The 18970-nt window shown below is 43.0% G+C and overlaps 1 protein-coding gene across 3 annotated transcripts in view; it reads left to right on the top strand.

Annotated features, from left to right (window-relative positions):
* Positions 1-18970, top strand: part of DDX43 (DEAD-box helicase 43) — an 83212-nt gene that overhangs the window by 47926 nt on the left and 16316 nt on the right. For 2 of the 3 annotated variants that reach the window (XM_073569336.1, XM_073569335.1), the window contains exons 16-17: positions 1642-1755; positions 5129-5252. In XM_073569336.1, coding sequence (XP_073425437.1) covers positions 1642-1752 — 111 coding nt within the window. In that variant the 3' untranslated portion in view covers positions 1753-1755; positions 5129-5252. Of the gene's footprint in view, positions 1-1641; positions 1756-5128; positions 5253-7547; positions 7768-18970 lie in introns of those variants that run through there. The other variant, XM_073569334.1, reaches the window with a different exon arrangement.

Here is an 18970-nt window from a genome sequence, read left to right as displayed (position 1 = left end):
ACCAAGACATTGGCAGTAAAAGACACCAAAGCTCATCACACCAGTGAGTTTCTCCAGGTCTTGGTGGAAAAGGTTCTGCAAGACTATGAACTTAAAAAAAAGCAAGTTCTTTCTGTCGTAACTGACAATGCTTCAAATATGATAAGTACTATTAAGCTAATGAATGAGAGTAATGATGGTGACCAGCAGCTAGAAGAACATTCTGGGTCCACAGACACAGAAATGTTTGAAATAGAGGAACACAGTATTGTAACTGAGGAGCAAACTGAAGTTGCTTCAGATGAACAGCAACATGATAGTTTAGATGATCTTGTTGAAACTGTGTCAATATATTTCTGCAGAATTTTTCATGTGCACTAAAAGAAATTGAGAAATTTGACCGTTCATCAAAAATAACAGTGCAACAAGCGATTCCTCTGTATCCTGACATTGTCAGAGATGTTGCCCGAGTGGTTACTGCTTTGCCACCAACACAAGTTAGTGTAGAGAGGTTGTTCTCTGCTCTCAAAATAATTAGATCAGATTTGAGGGCATCCATGAAGGAGGATCTGACAGAGGCAATACTTTTTCTGAGGACAAATTTATAGATTTCTTCTTATTAACTGCATAAAAGTTTTTATTGCATATTTACTTACAGTTTAGAAAAGTTTATAAAAGTTATTTGCTATATTCTAATTGTATTCTAATAAATGTAGTTTTTGCTCTAAGTGGTCTGATTACTTATATGATGGTGAGAAACTGAATAAGCACGATGTTTAATATTTTACAACAGTAAATTTGTTGTTATGAATTGGCCATTTATGAAGGAGTCGGAGACGGAGCCTGATAAAATCCAGGAGTCGGAGTCGCAACTGTGGCTTACCGACTCCGCAGCCCTGCTTCTATCAGTGATCTTATTATGGGTTGTCTGAGGAATGTTCTGCCATGCTAAATGCACTTAGGCATGCAAATCATCCAGTTCCCTTTGAAGTGACGCCACAGATGTGCCTAATGGAGGACCGTTTTGGAGGTACTGCAGGTTAAGACGTCATGTAGTAGACCTTGATGAATCGTGGTCCCATGTGCTTTCAGTGAGGCAGAACATTCCTCATACAACCATTAATCTCATTGATGGATGCCAAGGGATGTAAGTGCCTGTATTTCTGCATGTGGTGTTCATACTCGATACCAGATAGATCAAGTTGTTTTAATTAAGTGCCGACTTTTTCATAATTTCTCAATATTGAAGAGTGATGTAACCAAGCAGTATGCCAGTAAGTTAACTACAAAAAATTATAGTGGTTATTCATTTAATATCAGGTATTTTCACTCATCTGTGAGTAAGAAGATAAACTCCTCATCTAGTTTATCAAGGAAGGTGCACCCAGCTGTGAGAAGCTGGCAGGGAGACCCAGCAGGCACCTCAATTCCATGTTTAAAACTATATCTCTAAAATGGGTTTAAAAGTAAAATCTAATATGGAAAAAGAAAAGCTGTCACAACATCGTGCCCATGATCAACATAAAATTTGTACTTTTTCTGAAAATGTTGAAGTTCTATAATTTGATGCCCCGATGCGAGCACAAAACGCAATGCGAAAGCACCCTTATTCACTTTTTATATAAAGAATGTGAAGATTTATACTATTCTGTGTTTTATTAGGAAGTTCCACATGAGCTGGTTGATATGGCTGAGAGGTATGTCCAGTTTAAGAAGAAAAAAGACAGCGAAAGAGAGATGATCCCTCGAAAAGGCAGATGGCGTGACAACTAATAGGTGTGGCATCCATTTTTGTAACCATTATCTACTGTATGCTCTTGCTGCTGCTTTTAGTGTAGTGGGTTCCAACCATGTAAGCCAACAAATTACTTTACTTCACCCTTTATATATTATAGACGTAATTCTTAATGTCATGTATTTCATACAGTGCATATTGTCATTCCCATGGCACATGATTGCTACAGATTTTTTTGTTGCATATTCACATTGTGAATTTCTAGTTTCACCCACACTGTAAAGTGTAATTGGACTATCAGGCTGCATTCACATATGTTTCACTCTGTGGGTCCTCCTCCAATTTTGATTCAAATGCGTTAAAGGCATATACATCCTTTGTATACCTATTCCCTGACTAGGGCTGCCCTTGTTATATAAGAAAACAGTAGTAAAAAGTGTTTTTTTACTAATTAACATAAATTGGAAAAAATGCTCAGACCTGCCTTTAATGCTACAACTTCTGGGTTGTGAGATGCTGTCATGGAACGCAATCCTTTTCAGCCCCCCTCTTGCTGGCTGAGCGCAAGAGTACAAGTTGTGTTATTTCCGCTCCATTCTTTTCAAGCGCTAAGCTGCAGTACCAAACCTAACTCATGGATAGTCATGTGGTTTTAGTACTAGATTACCCCTTTAAAGCATAATCCCTCCTCTGACACGCTATATCTTATTGCTCACTTGATAAATTTTGGCAGGTGCCTGCTAGAAATGAATTCTCATGGTGAATTATGAAGCCATAGTCTAAGGGTATGTTCACACTGGGCATTTTTGCTGCTTTTTTATGCTAAGTTTCAGCTACTTTTTGCAGTACTAGCACAGCGTATGAGATTTCAGAAATCTCATGCACACACGTTTTTTTGTCATCAGGATTTTGTGCTTTGCAACGTTCTTTGACATAGAGCATGTCAATTGTTATTGTTAGGTTCTTTAGAAGGACGTAGATCTGGGGATTTATTTTGACAGAATTTTATAGGCTGAACTGGATGGACTAATGTCTCTTTTTGGCCTTACTAACTATGTTACTATGTTATGTTAATTCTTTCAGCGTTTTTTCTGCATTTTTCACTCATTGACTTGAATGGATGGTAAAAAAAAAAATAAAAAAACGCTGCAAATACGCAGTGTTTTTTTTTTTTTTTTTTGCAGCGTATTTGCTGCAGAAAAGTCAAGTACAGCAGGGTGTCAGCTCCGCTACATCTAGATGGGAGGCTGCATGGTTGCATGAAGCAGCCATACAGTCTGTCATCAAGCAGAGCGGAACCGAACCCCATTCACTTGAATACGGGACCCGACAATACAGTGTTTGACGCGCTGTCATATGCATGATAGTGCGGCAAACACAGTTTTTGATCGGCAGTGAAACCATCCCCACCGGTCAGAGCCACGGTTCCCATGCTGTCAAAAGACATCGTGAGCGCTCCGCTGTGAGCGGAGGTATAAAGTTTACCTCCGGTCACTGGTGTGAGCAAATGGGACTACAGCTCCCATCATCCAACACCTGCTGCCGCTAATAACAGTGAGAGCCGGTGTGGATGATGGGAGTATTTATCAGCCACTCCTGTGCTGTAAATGATGAAAAAAAAAAAACCTGCATGGTCCTATTTTTTGATAACCATCCAGGCGAAACTCACAGCTGGGGGCTGCAACCCTCAGCTGTTGGCGTCAGCGAGGTTGGTTATTAAGAATAGAGGGGTCCCCACGCTGTTTTTTATTATTTAAATAAATAGTTTAAAATAAGAATGGGGGGGAACCCCATGCCATTTTAACAACCAGCCTTGCAAAAGCAGACAGCTGGGGGCTGGTATTCTCAGGCTGGTAAGGGGCCATGGATATTGTGCGCCCCCCCCCCCCCCCCCCAGGCTAAAAATAGCAGGCCGCAGCTGCTCAGAAAAGGCACATCTATTAACTGTGCCAATTCTGGCGCTTTACTCAGCTCTTGCCCTGTAGCGGTGGCAAGTGGGGTTGATGTCACCTTTGTATTGTCAGGTAACATCAAGTCAGCAGCGGAGAGGTGTCCATAAGACATGTATACTTTATTCTGGCTGTGTCTATATTTACCATAGCACTATAGTAAAGTCTTTTATGAGAAATAAAACAAAACACAGTTTTTCCATTTTTATTTAAAAATAACAAATAGTTATGCTCAACTAATTCCACCGAAGCCCTTGTTCTCCTATAATAAAATAAAAATAACAATATCCCTCACCTGTCTGTCGTTCTGTCCCATGCCGTAATCCATGTCTGGGGGATAATTTAGTTTTCAACCTGGATGGTGCCTAGATGCGACCATCCAGGCTGAGACCCACTGGTGAATGAGATGCTGTGAGCGCAGTCTCAGTGACTAGCGGTGATGTCACTTAGGCTGCGTTCCCAGATGGGCTGAACTGCGGTGACCTCGGTGAGATCCACGCTGGCAAGTACTCTGCAGTTGAACTTCACAGCAGTGAAATTCTCCCGGTGAACTCGCCACTGCACCTTTGCGACTTTCTTATTCTCTCAGTTGAAGGACTTTACTCTCGGGGTGTGTGTGTTTTTATACAATATGACTATGGGGTTAGTAATTGACGCCTCTCTATTACTAACCTTGGGGCTTGATGTAACCTGACAATACAAAGGTGACATCAGACCCCCCCCAACTATCACCCTACTTGCCACCGCTACAGGGCAAGTGGGAAGAGCGAGGCAAAGTGCCAGAATTTATAGATGCGCCTTTTCTGGGGCGGCTGAGAGCTGATGGTTTTTATCCGGGGGGCCAGTATCCATGGCCCCTTCCTAGGCTAGTAATATCAGCCCGCAGTTGTCTGCATAGCCTTTGGTTGTTATTAATTGTAGGGGACTATACGTAATTTTTATTTTTTCCGTGCATCCCCCATTTTAATAGCCTGTAAAGGCTAAGTATATAGCTGTGAGCTGATATTAATAGCCTGGGACTCAATTTTATCAGCATGCACAAAGAGACACTAGTTAGCCCCAAAAAACGCAAACGAAACACACCAAAATGTGCGTTTTTGCTGCAACTTCTTTCCTGCAAAGAAATCAGCTTTTGCTGCAGAAAAAAAATGTCCAGTGTGAACTTGCCCAACACTCCAGTGGGTCAAAGTCCAGAGGAAATGTGCACTGTGCCAGCCCACGATCATGTGTCTTTTCCATTCGTACCAGATTCATCCGCTCCACACCGCTAGTGTTCATGTGACTCCCAGAAGTGTCTGTGAGTGTTTCTTGAAATGTTGGGCCCAGCCAAGAGAACTTCTACTCATTATTGCTAATGATCTGTTTTCTTTGTCATTCTTGTGACATATCTAAAGAGATTGTTTCTTCTCCCAAGGACATTTTGTTGTTTTGGACTAATTTTAATATTCACCTTTTTTCCAACCAGGAACTGGAACAGAAAGCTGATTGGATGAGAGGCGATCAAGTTCTGTCAAGAATATTTTTATTTTCACTGTTTAAAAAAAGGCGGAAAGAAGGTGGTCTTCTCTGTCCGGCCAGCTGTTTTTCTGGTGAGACTAGTAAAATAGTGATGATTAAAAAGAACAAAGTAGGCTGTTTTTGCCCTTAGGCCAGGGTCACACTTGCAAGAAACTCGCATGAGTCTCACATCTCAATACCTGGCACTGCCGCAGGCACTCGGGACCGGAGTGCTCAGCTGCATAGAAATACATGCAGCCGCACACTCCGGCTTGAGTGCCGGCGGCAGTGCCGGGTATTGAGATGCAAGACTCATGCGAGTTACTCGCAAGTGTGACCCCGGCCTTATTTTATCCCTGCTGCTACCGAGGGTATTCCAGCTTTTGTTTTAAATCCGCCATATGGTTCCCGAGCCTTTTTGTTTGGTGGTGAGTTTTTGGTCTTTACCAAGGGGGTGTTTTTCACTTGGCAATAATGCACAGCAGCCCAAAGACCTGTCTCCAGAGAACACTGTGATCAGTGTCCTCTTTGTGAAGACCATAAAATCTATGTAAAAAGGCCTGTATCTGGTACTGTATGGCAGATTTAAAAGGAAGTGCAAATTGTTTACTAAGGGGAGCATACAACAAGCAAAAAGGATTCCAGTGTTGACCTGGTAACGGGTCCTTATCGATTCCTAGGGTATCATGCCACACTTGATTTTCTATGAGAATTTTTTTCTCAAAATTTAAACATTGCCGCATATTGTTAAATTATATATGGCCAGTCATATATTGGTAATTGTCTCATTTTCGAAGACAAATTTTTTTTTTTTTTTTTTTTTTTTTTTTTTTAACCACGTGATGTCCTTGAATGCAGATGTATAAATGGGAAGTAATGAAATGTTAAGTGCATTACTTGTGTGTAAACGTGTCAGCATGTTAAAGTGACAAATGACAGCATAATTTGCTGGGTAGCTGTCTCTACCAATATAGCTGTACTTGCTGTCTTAACATCTGATTTATTAATATAGGACACAATATTTTTTTTTTTGTCTAGAGCGGAACTCCTCTTTGCATTTCTAGTTACTTACACTTTTAATATTTAGAGTCCTATGGACTGAATTACTGAACTATTTAGGTGGAAACTATTGCTATTCAAACCCTTTTCCTAATTGGATCCGAAAAAATGGATTAGGAATTAAAAAATCTTCTGACTAAGGGCTGGAGTCACACTGCCGTATTTCTCATGCGATAATTTGCTCTGCACGGACTGGCCGGCACCTCTCCTGACCTGAGCATGACAGCGTGATGGATTACTATGCAGCTGTCAAGCTCAGGTCAGGAGAGCCGACAGCCAGTATGAGTTTTACGATGCGACTCTCGCATGAGAAATACGGCAATGTGTCTCTGCCCTAAGGGAGGCTTTACTGCTTGTATGCTAACTAATGCTTTTGGCGAGCAGTCTATTGATATAAATTATAGAGGAACTGGCATTTCTGTTGGGTAAAAACTTGCAGGCTGTTTAAAACCTGTATCACATGGTTCAACTAAGAAGGCCAACTAAAGGATACAAAAGCAGAGACCAAGTACCCCAGCTAGTTACATATTGGTGGCATATGGTCATTGTATGCTTTCAAGGCTTCTGAGATGAGCCCTTTAAAATAATAGGCTATTTAAAGAAAACATGTCGTGTGTGATCTGATCGGTATACAGCATAGTATAGAGAAGAAGCTAAGCAGAATAATATAAAGCTGTTGGAAAAGATTTGTTTTAACTTGTACACATACAATCATCAGGGATTTCACCATATAAAATCTGAGTCCAGTGGGTGGTCTTTCTTGGTAATTGACATTGAGTAGGTCCCACCCACTGGACTTAAATATACAGTCACAAGTGATTTCAATAAATGCAAGTTTTACTGACGCTTTTCCCGCAAAAATGTATAAGAATCTGATCAGCTCCTCCTGCCTTATAACATCCGGCCTGCAGATCAGATACTATTTTCATCACGACAGGCTCCTTTTATATCTCACAGCAGATTCTAGTTTTTCAGTCCTGTCGTGAGATGGCTGATCATTTTTAACACATGGATTTATGTGAATTGGCACACTCTTTCTATATCTTCACGGGTGCTGAAATTATTCCAAATACATGAGCAGTTTATATGGAATAGTAAAAGTTGCCTGTATTTTATAGTGCCTGCCGGATCACCAAAAAACACAGTTCAGTCCCATACATGTTCAGTAAATTGTGTCCCTTATGTACTACCAATAATAATTTGTTATTTTTGGGTTAGTATTGTATATTCTTGAAAATTCCTTTTAAATGAGGCTTTGGTGCAACTAACCCACTTTTTTTTTTTTTTTTTTTTTTCCTCCATTATTTTAATTTTTTTTAACGCTACAGTTTGCAAGAAATGAAACGTCTTTTACTGAAAAGATTGTTTAATAAAATAAAACTGACAAAATCTGTTGTAAAAAAAAAAATATTTAAAAAAATATTGATGGTATTTGAACATATTTTGCTAGTATATAGTTGTAAGTTGCCATGACACGAAATGTTCCAGTTTCTTAACATGTTATTGTTGTCAACAATTTTTGTGTGAATAAAGTTTGTTATATCTGGACTGAGGGGTTTTTTTGTATACGTTTGGTGTACAAACTTTCTCTTTTGCTTAAGTATCCATGTTTAAGGTGCCTCTTTCAGGTTTGGGTTAAAATTACCCGCCAGTGCGATTCTCAATATCGGCAAGATTACGGTGATGCCAAAATTGCATTTTTTATTTATTTGTTTTAGTTAACCTCTTCATTACATAAGACTTAAATTTGCATCATATGTTGTGTCTCTGCCTTTGATGCGGGCTTGCAAGCCAAGCCGGCATCTTTCCAGGTAGATGATGTCTGAAGTATTCAGCCATATTCGGTCTCTATAAGTCATGGGTGAGCACAGCTACGCTTTCAACTGTTAGTTAAGTGCCGAAAAGCAAACTCTTTTAACAGCATTTAACAAGCCCATTGGCGAGCCCTTGACTTGATCATGGGGCATCGATGAGTTGCCATGACAGTGGAGGGTCTGCTGAAGATGCCCATGCCTGTCATTGAAAGTCCTGTGAAAGCCTACGGATAGCTGGCGTCAAGAGGAGACTGTGAATTTAGCTATAAATGTACAGAAGAACAAGTGATCGGATGAGAGCAGCTTCAAATTCCCTAAGAGGACTAACAAATACAGTAAAAAAAAATTAAAAAAAACAAAACTTTTTTTTACTTTAGAAGTTCAAATCACGACCCCCCCCCCCCCTCCTCTTTTGCCCCATTAAAAATTAAGCAATTAAAAGCATTTGGTATAGCTGTAATTGTGATAGTCTAATCTATCCATTTATAACATACACTGTTAACCGATCGGGTTAATTTATGTTATATACACGATACACTGTTAACCGATCGGGTTAATTTATCGTGTATATAACATAAATTAACCCGATCGGTTAACAGTGTATCGTGTAAAAAATCAAAATGCAAGAATTACATATTTTCGCCACTGCAAACATTGTAATAAACATTGTATCTACACCAAAATGGTATCAATAAAAACGTCAGCTTAGGTTGCAAAGAAAATACGTCTTCACACCGCTCCATATGCTGAAAAATTAAAAACGTTAACAGGTCTCGGAAAATGGTGATACAAGCAAAAATAGTTTTTTTTACAAATTTTTGAATTTCTTTTCACCCTAAAGATAATTAAGGGGTTAAATAAAAAAAAAGCTATACTTGTTTTGATATCTCTGTACTCGTACTGACCTGGGCAAATATATTGCCAGATCAGTTTTACCATATGGTGAGCATGGCAAATAGGGGCGTCTTCAGCAAATGATTGAAGAAAAAAAAAAAGGGATCGTTCCAGCTACTAAAAAACTTGCTTTATTGAAGAAAATTAAAATAACAACATGTCTGTTTTTTCCTCTCCAGCAAAGGATACGCTGGGGGGCACTAGAAACGGCTATGCGTTTCGATCCACTAAGGATCTTTTTCACAGCTGTGGAGTGATGGAGTAACACAAATCTTATACACATCAGGAACCAATAGCAGATACACTTAGTCACATGATTAACCCCTTCACCCCCCCCCCCCCAAGGGTGTTTGCACGTTCATGACCGGGCCAATTTTTACAATTCTGACCACTGTCCCTTTATGAGGTCATAACTCTGGAACGCTTCCATGGATCCCGGTGATTCTGACATTGTTTTCTCGTGACATATTGTACTTCATGATAGTGGTAAAATTTCATTCAAATAACTTGCGTTTATTTGTGAGAAAAACGGAAATTTGGCAAAAATTTTGAAAATTTCGCAATTTTCCAACTTTGAATTTTTATGCCCTTAAATCAGAGATACGGCACACAAAAAACTTGATAACTAACATTTCCCACATGTTTACTTTACATCAGCACAATTTTGGAACCAAAATTTTTTTTTGTTAGGAAGTTATAAGGGTTAAAAGTTGACCAGCGATTTCTCATTTTTACAACACCATTTTATTTTTACGGACCACATCACATTTGAAGCCACTATGAGGGGTCTATATGATAGAAAATACCCAAAAGTGACACCATTCTAAAAACTGCACCCCTTAAGGTGCTCAAAACCACATTCAAAAGTTTATTAACCCTTTAGGTGCGTCACAGGAATTTTTTTTGAATATTTAAAAAAAAAAATGAACATTAACTTTTTTCACAAAAAAAAAACTTCAGGTTCAATTTTTTTTATTTTACCAAGGGTAACAGGAGAAATTGGACTGCAAAAGTTATTGTGCAATTTGTCCTGAGTATGCTGATACCTGATATGTGGGGGGGAACGACTGTTTCGGCGCATGGCAGAGCTCAGAATGGAAGGAGCGCCGTTTGACTTTTTCAATGCAAAATTGGCTGGAATTCAGATCGGACACCATGTCACGTTTGGAGAGTCCCTGATGTACCTAAACAGTGGGAACCCCCTACAAGTGACCCCATTTTGGAAACTAGACCCCCCCCCCCAAGGAACTTATCTAGATGTGAGGTGAGCACTTTGAACCCCCAAGGGCTTCACAGAAGTTTATAATGCCAGGGCGTGAAAATAAAAAAATCGTATTTTTTCCACAAACATGATCAATTAGTCCCCAATTTGTTCATTTTCCCAAGGGTAACCGGAGAAATTGGACCCCAAAAGTTGTTGTCCAATTTGTCATGAGTACGCTGACACCCCATATGTGGGTGAAAACTACTGTATGGACACACGTCGGGGCTCGGAAGGGAAGTAGTGACGTTTTGGAATGCAGACTTTGATGGAATGGTCTGTGGGTGTCATGTGCGTTTGGAGAGCCCCTGATGTACCTAAACTATTGAAACTCCCCACAAGTGACCCCATTTTGGACACTAGACCCCCCCACGGAACTTATCTAGATGTGTGGTGAGAACTTTGAACCCCCAAGTGCTTCACAGAAGTTTATAACGCTTGGACGTGAAAATAAAAATATCATTTTTTTTCCACAAAAATGATATTTTTGCCCCCAATTTTTATTTTTCTAAGGGTAACAGGAGAAATTGGACCCCAAAAATTGTTTTGCAATTTGTCCTGAGTAGGCTGATAACCTACATGTGGGGGTAAAACACTGTTTGGGCGCATGGCAGAGCTTGGAAGTGAAGGAGCACCATTTGACTTTTTCAACTCAGAAGTGGCTGGAATTAAGATCAGACGCCATGTTGCATTTGGAGAGCCCCTGATGTGCCCAAACAGTGGAAACCCCCAATTCTAACTCAAACCCGAACCCCAACACACCCCTAACCCTAATCTCAGCCCTAGCCCTAAACCTAATGGAAAAATGGAAATCCTTTTTTTTTTTTTTTTTTTTTTTTTGTTATTTTTCCCTAACTAAGGGGGTGATAACGGGGGGTTTGATTTACTATTTATGGCGGTTTTTATATTTGGCAGCTGTCGCACGCTAAAAGACGCTTTTTATTGTAAAAATAGTTTTTGCATCACCACATATTGAGAGCTATAATTTTTCCGTATTTTGACCCACCGAGTCATGTGAGGTCTTATTTTTTGCGGGACGAGTTGACGTTTTTATTGGTACCATTTTCGGGCACGTGACATTTTTTTGATCGCTTTTTATTCCGGTTTTTGGGACGCAGAATGAACCAAAGAACAGCGTTTCATGAATTTCTTTTGGGGGGGTGCGTTTACACCGTTACGCGTGCGGTAAAATTGATAAAGCGGTTTTATTCTTCGGGTCAGTACGGTTACAGCGATACCTCATTTAGGTCGTTTTTTTATGTTTTGTCAGTTTTATGCAATGAAAACTATTTTATATAAATAATTATTTTTGCATCGCTTTATTCTGCGAGCTATAACTTTTTATTTTTTTTGCTGATGATGCTGTATGGCAGCTCGTTTTTTGCGGGACAAGATGACGTTTTCAGCGGTACCATGGATATTTATATGCGTTTGATCGCGTGTTGTTACACTTTTTGTTTGGCGGTATAATAAATCATTATTTTTTTGCTTCGTTTTTTTATTTTTTAAGGGGTTCGCTAAAGGGGTTAACTAATGGGACAGTTTTATAGGGCGGGTCGTTATGGACGCGGCGATACCTAATGTGTACTTTTATTGTTTTTTTTATTTCCAAAAAATGGATTTATTGGGGGAATTTTTTTTTTTCTTTCTAATTTATTTGTCGATTATTTTTTTTTTTTTTTTTTTTTTTTTTTTTACTTTATTACATAGTCCCAGGTGGGACATCACTGTCCTGTGACAGATCGCTGATCTGTCACAACTCAAATCACTGTGACAGATCAGCGATCTGTCACAGGCAGTGCAGAAGGCTTCCTCATGCCTGCGCTTTGCAGGCACTGAGGAAGCCAGCTTCCTGAAGGCCCCCGTCGCCATCTTGGATTCGGGGGCCTGCAGGAAAGGAGCCCCCCGCTGCACATTGCGTTGCCGTGGGGAGCTCAGGGAAGCACGGAGGGAGCCCCCTCCCTGCCAATGCTTCCCTTTAACCCCCGGTACACCGCGATCATGTTTGATCGCGGTGTGCAAGGGGTTAAGGTGTCAGGGACGGTCCGTGACCGCCCCTGACACATTGTGCCGGGTGTCAGCTGTGATAATAGCTGACACCCGGCCGCGATCAGCGGCACTCACCACGTGGGCGCCGCTGATCGTGGTAGACGTACTATCCTGTCCATGGGCATAGGGGCCCGGGTCCCATGGACGGGATAGTACGTCGGATGTCAGGAAGGGGTTAAACACTAAGGTCCTTTGCACTTTTCTCAGAGAAAATAGAGATTTGCGTTATGCTGACGATAAAATAATTATTTCACATTAATAACAAATACAAATATATAAAAAAAATAGAAATAACCAATTAGTAATGGTACATGATTTCAGTTCTCTTATTTAGACCATTAGGATATCTGGACCCTAAGCAAAAAATCCAGAAAGCCTCCCTTGTGAGAAGTCGTCTTTTTACATCTCCATGTTTCAAATTTTTAATGCATTCAATTCCCACTACAGACATTGCATCCCAATTACCATTGTGGTGCATTAAATGTCTTGAAGCCATAGAAATATTACGTGTGCTTAAATTATTATTTATTCGGACTCCCATGACAGCACCACGAGAGAGGGGATCCGCCCTATAGGAACAGGAAACCTACAGATACAAAAAGGGCGGCACCTCTCCCACGCATCAGTTTGGTTTCCTGTTCCTGAGGGGACGGGATCCTACAGAAGAACCGGATCCCAGGCCGGCCAGCCGATACCGGTAGCGAGGGGGTCTCCTACCTCGGCCTGGTGCGGATCTCCTGGAGGACGCCACGGTGGCCCAGGATGGGTGTCACGGCGGTGGCATGTGCAGCAGGGAGCGGCGTCCGGAGGATGTCCGTCTCCGGGATTAGGCCGCCGCCGGTAAGTATTTTCCCCCCGGGGGTTCCCGGCTCCGGCGGCGCAGGTACGACGGCAGCGCGGCTGCAGGGGGCTGTGACCGGGTGGCGCTGTTTCCGGGGCTCCCGGGCGTCCCGCGTGGCTTCCGGTCTTTTCCGAGGTAGCGGTGACGTCATGGGGAGGGCGGAGGATGCGCTTCTGGGTCAGCGCGCCACTGCGCATGCGCGAAGGATCCAAGATGGCGGCGCCCATCGGAAACACCGATGGCGTCGGCTTTCGGACCGGGTCCGGCGCCAGCTGGGGTAGGGAGCCCTGTTAAGGGGGGGGAGGGGCGCGGCATAGATACTGCTGACCGGAGGAGGGGTATTTAGGCAGGACCCCGGCAGGGTACCTTGCCTTGGCCACATTATTACAAGCAGCAGCGTACAGCAGCAGCAGTGGTAATGGAGAGTAATCGAGAGCAGCAGCAGCGGCAGAAGCAAGGGCGACAGCAGCGACAAACATCACTGCCGCCCCTGGATGACCTTCGGCAGGTCAAACAGAAAAAGAAAGTGTCCCGTGACAGTAATGAGCGGCCGGGACGAAGTGACCAGTCCACTCGTAAGAGCTCCTCCAGGCAGACAGGAGCATCGGCTGAAAGAAATCCCCCTCATTCTCCGGTATTTGATTGTGGCACTGGTAAGTGATCTTCGTGAAAGTTCACTCAGTGACGGGACCCCCCTTCTGTGTTTTTTTTTCTAGGGGAAAAAAGCTACAAGTAAGACTAAACATAGGGAATGCGCACTCTGTGCATGCCCGTTACCGGACGCGTGCCTCAAAAAATTGTGCCCCCCCTGTATTCAGCAGACAGTGGCAGAAGAGTCGCCCGCGGTAGCGGCGAGTTTAAGGGACATTGTCAGGGCAGAAATGAGGGAAACCCTAAAGTCCTTATCCCAGCCGGAAAGTCTAAGGGGCGAGGTCCCAGCGGAGTCGGATTCCTCGGTAGAGTGGAAAAAAAGCAGAGACTCCCAGGCTTCATCTCCCTCGTCCTCCTCAGGAGAAGAGGACTCGGGGCGATTTTGTCTGCCTCTTGACCGGGTAGACAAGCTGCTCAAAGCAGTCAGAGGGACAATGGAGGTAGAGGAGCCTAAGCCCCAATTGTCCATGCAGGATGTCATGTTCTGTGGGCTGGAACAGAGGAAGCGGAGAGTCTTCCCGTTAAATCAAAAAATCCAGGATCTGATCCACAGAGAGTGGAAAAAGCCGGATAAAAGAGGGTCACTACCACCAGCCCTCAAACGCAGATACCCCTTCGACGATCCAGCAGTGAATACGTGGGACAGAGCCCCCAAATTAGACGTAGCCATCGCAAAGGCATCGAAAAAATCCTCGCTGCCCTTTGAGGACATGGGATCCCTTAAAGATCCCCTAGACAGAAAGGCTGATGCTTTCCTTAAAAACACCTGGGAAATGGCGGCCGGGTCCTTAAGACCAGCAGTGGCTTCAACGTGCACGGCCAGGTCCATGATGGTCTGGTTGGACCAGTTGGAGTCACAACTTAAACAGGGTACATCAAGACAGACAATTCTTGGGGCCCTACCGACCATCCAAGAGGGAGCAGCCTTCCTAGCAGATGCCTCAGCGGATGCAGTGAGAATGGCCGCCAGAGCAGCAGGTCTCTCTAATGCAGCTCGCAGAGCCCTGTGGCTAAAGTGCTGGCAGGGAGACATTCAGTCCAGAGCAAAGCTCTGCGATTCCATGTGAGGGCGAATATTTGTTCGGCGCTGTCCTAGACGAGCTGCTCGAGAAGGCGGGAGACAAGAAAAAATTCCCAAACCTTTCGTCTGCGTCCTACCGTCGTCCATTTGGTAGAAGGAGATTCGCCCAGGGGAGAAGGCGCAACTCTTCGCCTTTTTAGAGATCGCCCCAGATGGGAAGACAGAAGGAGAAGAGGTACGGGCTATATGTTCACATGCTCGTCGAGAGATCAAAAGAGACCAAATCAATGACTAGCAATTCCCGTGGGGGGTAGACTGTCATCCTTCTTCCCGGCATGGTCACAGATTACAAATAGTGACTGGGTGCGCAAGGTAATATCCACCGGGCTTAGATTGCAATTTACCCAGATCCCGCGGGATACCTTTAAACTAACCCCCTTAAGATCTTCTCATCTCGAACAAGCGGCCTTAGAAGCGGAAGTCTTGAGCCTATGCCAAAAAAAATGTCCTGGTAGAGGTTCCAGAAGCTGAAAGAGGAAGAGGGTTTTACTCTCCCCTGTTTCTAATCCAGAAACCTGATAAGACATTCAGAACGATTATAAACCTTCGTTCCCTTAACGAGTTTTTGATTAATCGTACATTTTAAAATGGAGTCCATTAATACAACAATAAAAATATTGTTTAAAGGTTGTTTTATGGCAGTCATACATTTGAAAGATGCGTACTATCATGTACCTATCCATACAGACTTCCAACAGTTCCTGAGGGTGGCAGTTTCAGTAGATGGCACAGTGCGTCATTATCAGTATAGAGCCCTTCCCTTTGGTCTCTCGGCAGCACCCAGGTTATTTACAAAGATAGTGGCCGAAGTTATGGCTCATTTACGGGAGGTTGACGTCTTAATCATTCCATATTTAGACGATTTCTTGATTGTGGGAAAATCAGTGGGTCATTGTAGATCCCAGATAGAAAAAGCTAGATCCAGGTTACAAAACCTCGGATGGATTTTAAACTACGAGAAATCCCGACTCCAGCCCTTGAAAATGCAGAAGTTTCTAGGCTTTTTACTAAATTCAGAGACTCAGCAGTGCCTGCTGCCACTAGATAAATTACAAAAGATACAGGAGCAGGTTCTTCGGGCAATTGATAATCCATCTATGACCCTCAGACAGGCCATGTCCCTGTTAGGCTCTCTAACTTCATGCATCCCAGCAGTTAGGTGGGCACAATTCCACACCAGAGCCCTTCAAAACGACGTCTTGGTTAATAGCAGGGCCCTGGAAGGCTCCTTACAAGGTCGAATGTTGCTAAGCCCCTCAGCTGTTAAATCACTGAGATGGTGGCTCAATAGCGAGAACCTAGCATCAGGGGTGCCCTGGATAACACAGATAACCCGTATTATAACCACAGACGCAAGTTCCTTTGGTTGGGGAGCCCATATGGGGGACATAGTGTTACAGGGACAGTGGGATTCTGATTCTGAAATCTCATCCAACCAGAGAGAGCTATTGGCGATAGAACGGGCAGTCAAAAAACTCATTATGTATCTACAGGGCCATCATGTGAGGATACACTCGGACAACCAAGTAGCGGTAGCATATGTCAACCACCAAGGTGGAACCCGCTCCAGCGCGCTAATGCAGATAACAGAACGGCTCCTCCAGATAGCAGAGAGAAATTTTCTGTCTTTAACCGCGCTCCACATCAGCGGAAAGGACAACGTAAGAGCAGACTTTTTAAGCCGCAAGGCTCTAAGACAAGGAGAATGGTCTTTGAACAAAGATATTTACCACCAGATTGTCCGCAGATGGGGTCAGCCAGAGGTAGACCTCTTTGCCACCAGAGAAAACAGAAAAGAAAGATCGTTCTGCTCTCTGAACCCCAGGGAAAATCCCCTGGCGGTGGATGCCCTCCTGATAAGATGGGACTTTTCTCTGGCATACGCCTTCCCGCCATTGAATCTTCTTCCTCTGGTAGTCAGGAAGATCAGAGAGGATCGGGCAAAAGTCATACTAATTGCCCCCTTTTGGCCCAGGAGGACCTGGTTCGCATGGTTGAGGACCATGTCGGTAGGCGATCCCTGGGTACTGCCGAACCTTCCGGATCTCCTCTACCAGGGGCCAGTCAGCCACCCACAAGTAGCGGGACTTCATTTGATGGCGTGGTGTTTGAAAGGTCACTATTAAAAGATAGAGGGTTCTCCAAGAACTTAATTGACACCCTCCTAAAGAGCAGAAAATTAACTACCACTAACATCTATGCTAGGACCTGGAAACGTTTCCTGTCCACCTTTCACTTTGACGTCAGAGACGGAATTCCCACGAAACATATTCTGGAATTTCTCCAGAAAGGTTTCGAATTGGGTCTCTCCACAAGTACATTAAAAGTGCAGGTTTCAGCCTTAGGGGCCCTGTTTGCAGGTGATATTGCAAAAAATTATTGGGTAGCAAGGTTCATCAGAGCAGCGGCCAGATCGAGACCTATACACAAAGACAGATGTGTGCCGTGGGACTTAAACTTAGTCCTTACAGCCATGACGGAAAGTCCGTTTGAACCTTTAGATTCTGCCTCACTAAAGATTATATCTCTTAAGACAGCATTTCTGGTAGCGATAACATCCGCACGTAGGGTGAGCGACATACAGGCACTTTCCAGATTGCCCCCTTACACAGAGTTCTTACAAGATAGGGTAATCCTAAGGCCAGATCCAGCATACCTTCCCAAGGTAGCAACACAATTCCACAGGACACAGGAGATAGTTCTGCCTTCCTTCCTCCCTAATCCAACCAACCCTAAAGAGCAGAAACTTCAGGCATTAGATATTAGGAGGTGCATACTTACATATTTAGCAGCCACGGATCCTTGGAAGAAGGAAAACGCATTATTCCTATCCTTCCAAGGTCCCAGGAAAGGATACAGAGTATCAAAACGCACGTTAGCAAGGTGGATTAGGGAGGCTATCTCTCTTGCCTACACAGCAGGTGGCGGGCCAGCTCCACAGAATCTGAGGGAGCATTCCACTCGGGCCATGGCATCATCCTGGGCAGAAAGATCTGGAGTATCAATTGATCAAATATGTAAGGCGGCCACCTGGTCATCTCCTTCCACCTTCTTTAACCACTATCGGTTAGACATGGGGGCCTCCTCAGACCTCACCTTCGGGCTAAGGGTGCTGCAGGCTGTAGTCCCTCCCTAAATTAGTTTACATCTCTGTAATTCTCTCGTGGTGCTGTCATGGGAGTCCGAATAAAGTATTAAGTTACGTACCGGTAACGGTATTTTTCGGAAGCCCATGACAGCACCCTTAGTTCCCTCCCTTGTTCACATATAGGGGTGCACTCCTTTAGAAGATTGTTCATAAAGTCACCTTATGGGGGAGATGGTATAAAATAATTCTGGTAAATAGGGTAGATAGGTTGTATATATTATATGTTGTGTACTAACCATGGTAGCCTCTCAAGCTCTGTAATCCAACTGATGCGTGGGAGAGGTGCCGCCCTTTTTGTATCTGTAGGTTTCCTGTTCCTATAGGGCGGATCCCCTCTCTCGTGGTGCTGTCATGGGCTTCCGAAAAATACCGTTACCGGTACGTAACTTAATACTTTTCTACATCCCTAATATGCTCCAAAAACTGAAGATTATAAGAATGAAATGTTGAAATTGTTATCAGATCATGAGGTTTATGAAAAATTGAAATGTAATCCTACTACGATATATAGTCATTTAGCTGGAGATATTATTACTGAGGGTCGCAATCTGGGCATTTTAACTAAAAAGCAAGCTCAGTACTTAGGAAGTAAAAAAAAAAAAAATCCGGTTTTCCCGATTTATATATGGCTTGCCTAAGATTCATAAGGCCAGACATCCCTCCTATGAGACCAATAGTATCAGGCATAGGCTCTGTTAATGAGCACCTGTGCGAATGGGCTGATTCTCTGCTTCAACCGTTAGTACGAAACCTTCCTGGTTATCTCAAAGATTCCAGAGATGTATTGGCTACTTTTTCTAATAAAATCTAGCAGGATAATTTTACATGGCTGAGCTGCGATGTTATATCGCTATATACCTGTATTCCACACAATTTAGCTATGGAGGCACTGAAATACTTTTTATCCAATCGAAGTGGTTATTCAGAAGACTTTATTAATTTTCTGCTACAAGTAGTTTTTTTTTTTTTTTCTTTTGAAACAATTTTTTTGCTTTTGATGGAACTATTTATC

This window comes from Dendrobates tinctorius, unplaced genomic scaffold, assembly GCF_039654945.1.
Source record: "Dendrobates tinctorius isolate UK_male_01 unplaced genomic scaffold, ASM3965494v1 ptg000024l, whole genome shotgun sequence".
NCBI lineage: Eukaryota > Metazoa > Chordata > Amphibia > Anura > Dendrobatidae > Dendrobates > Dendrobates tinctorius.
Note: the sequence above shows the minus strand (reverse complement) of the source record. Positions and strands in the feature narration are given on the sequence as shown.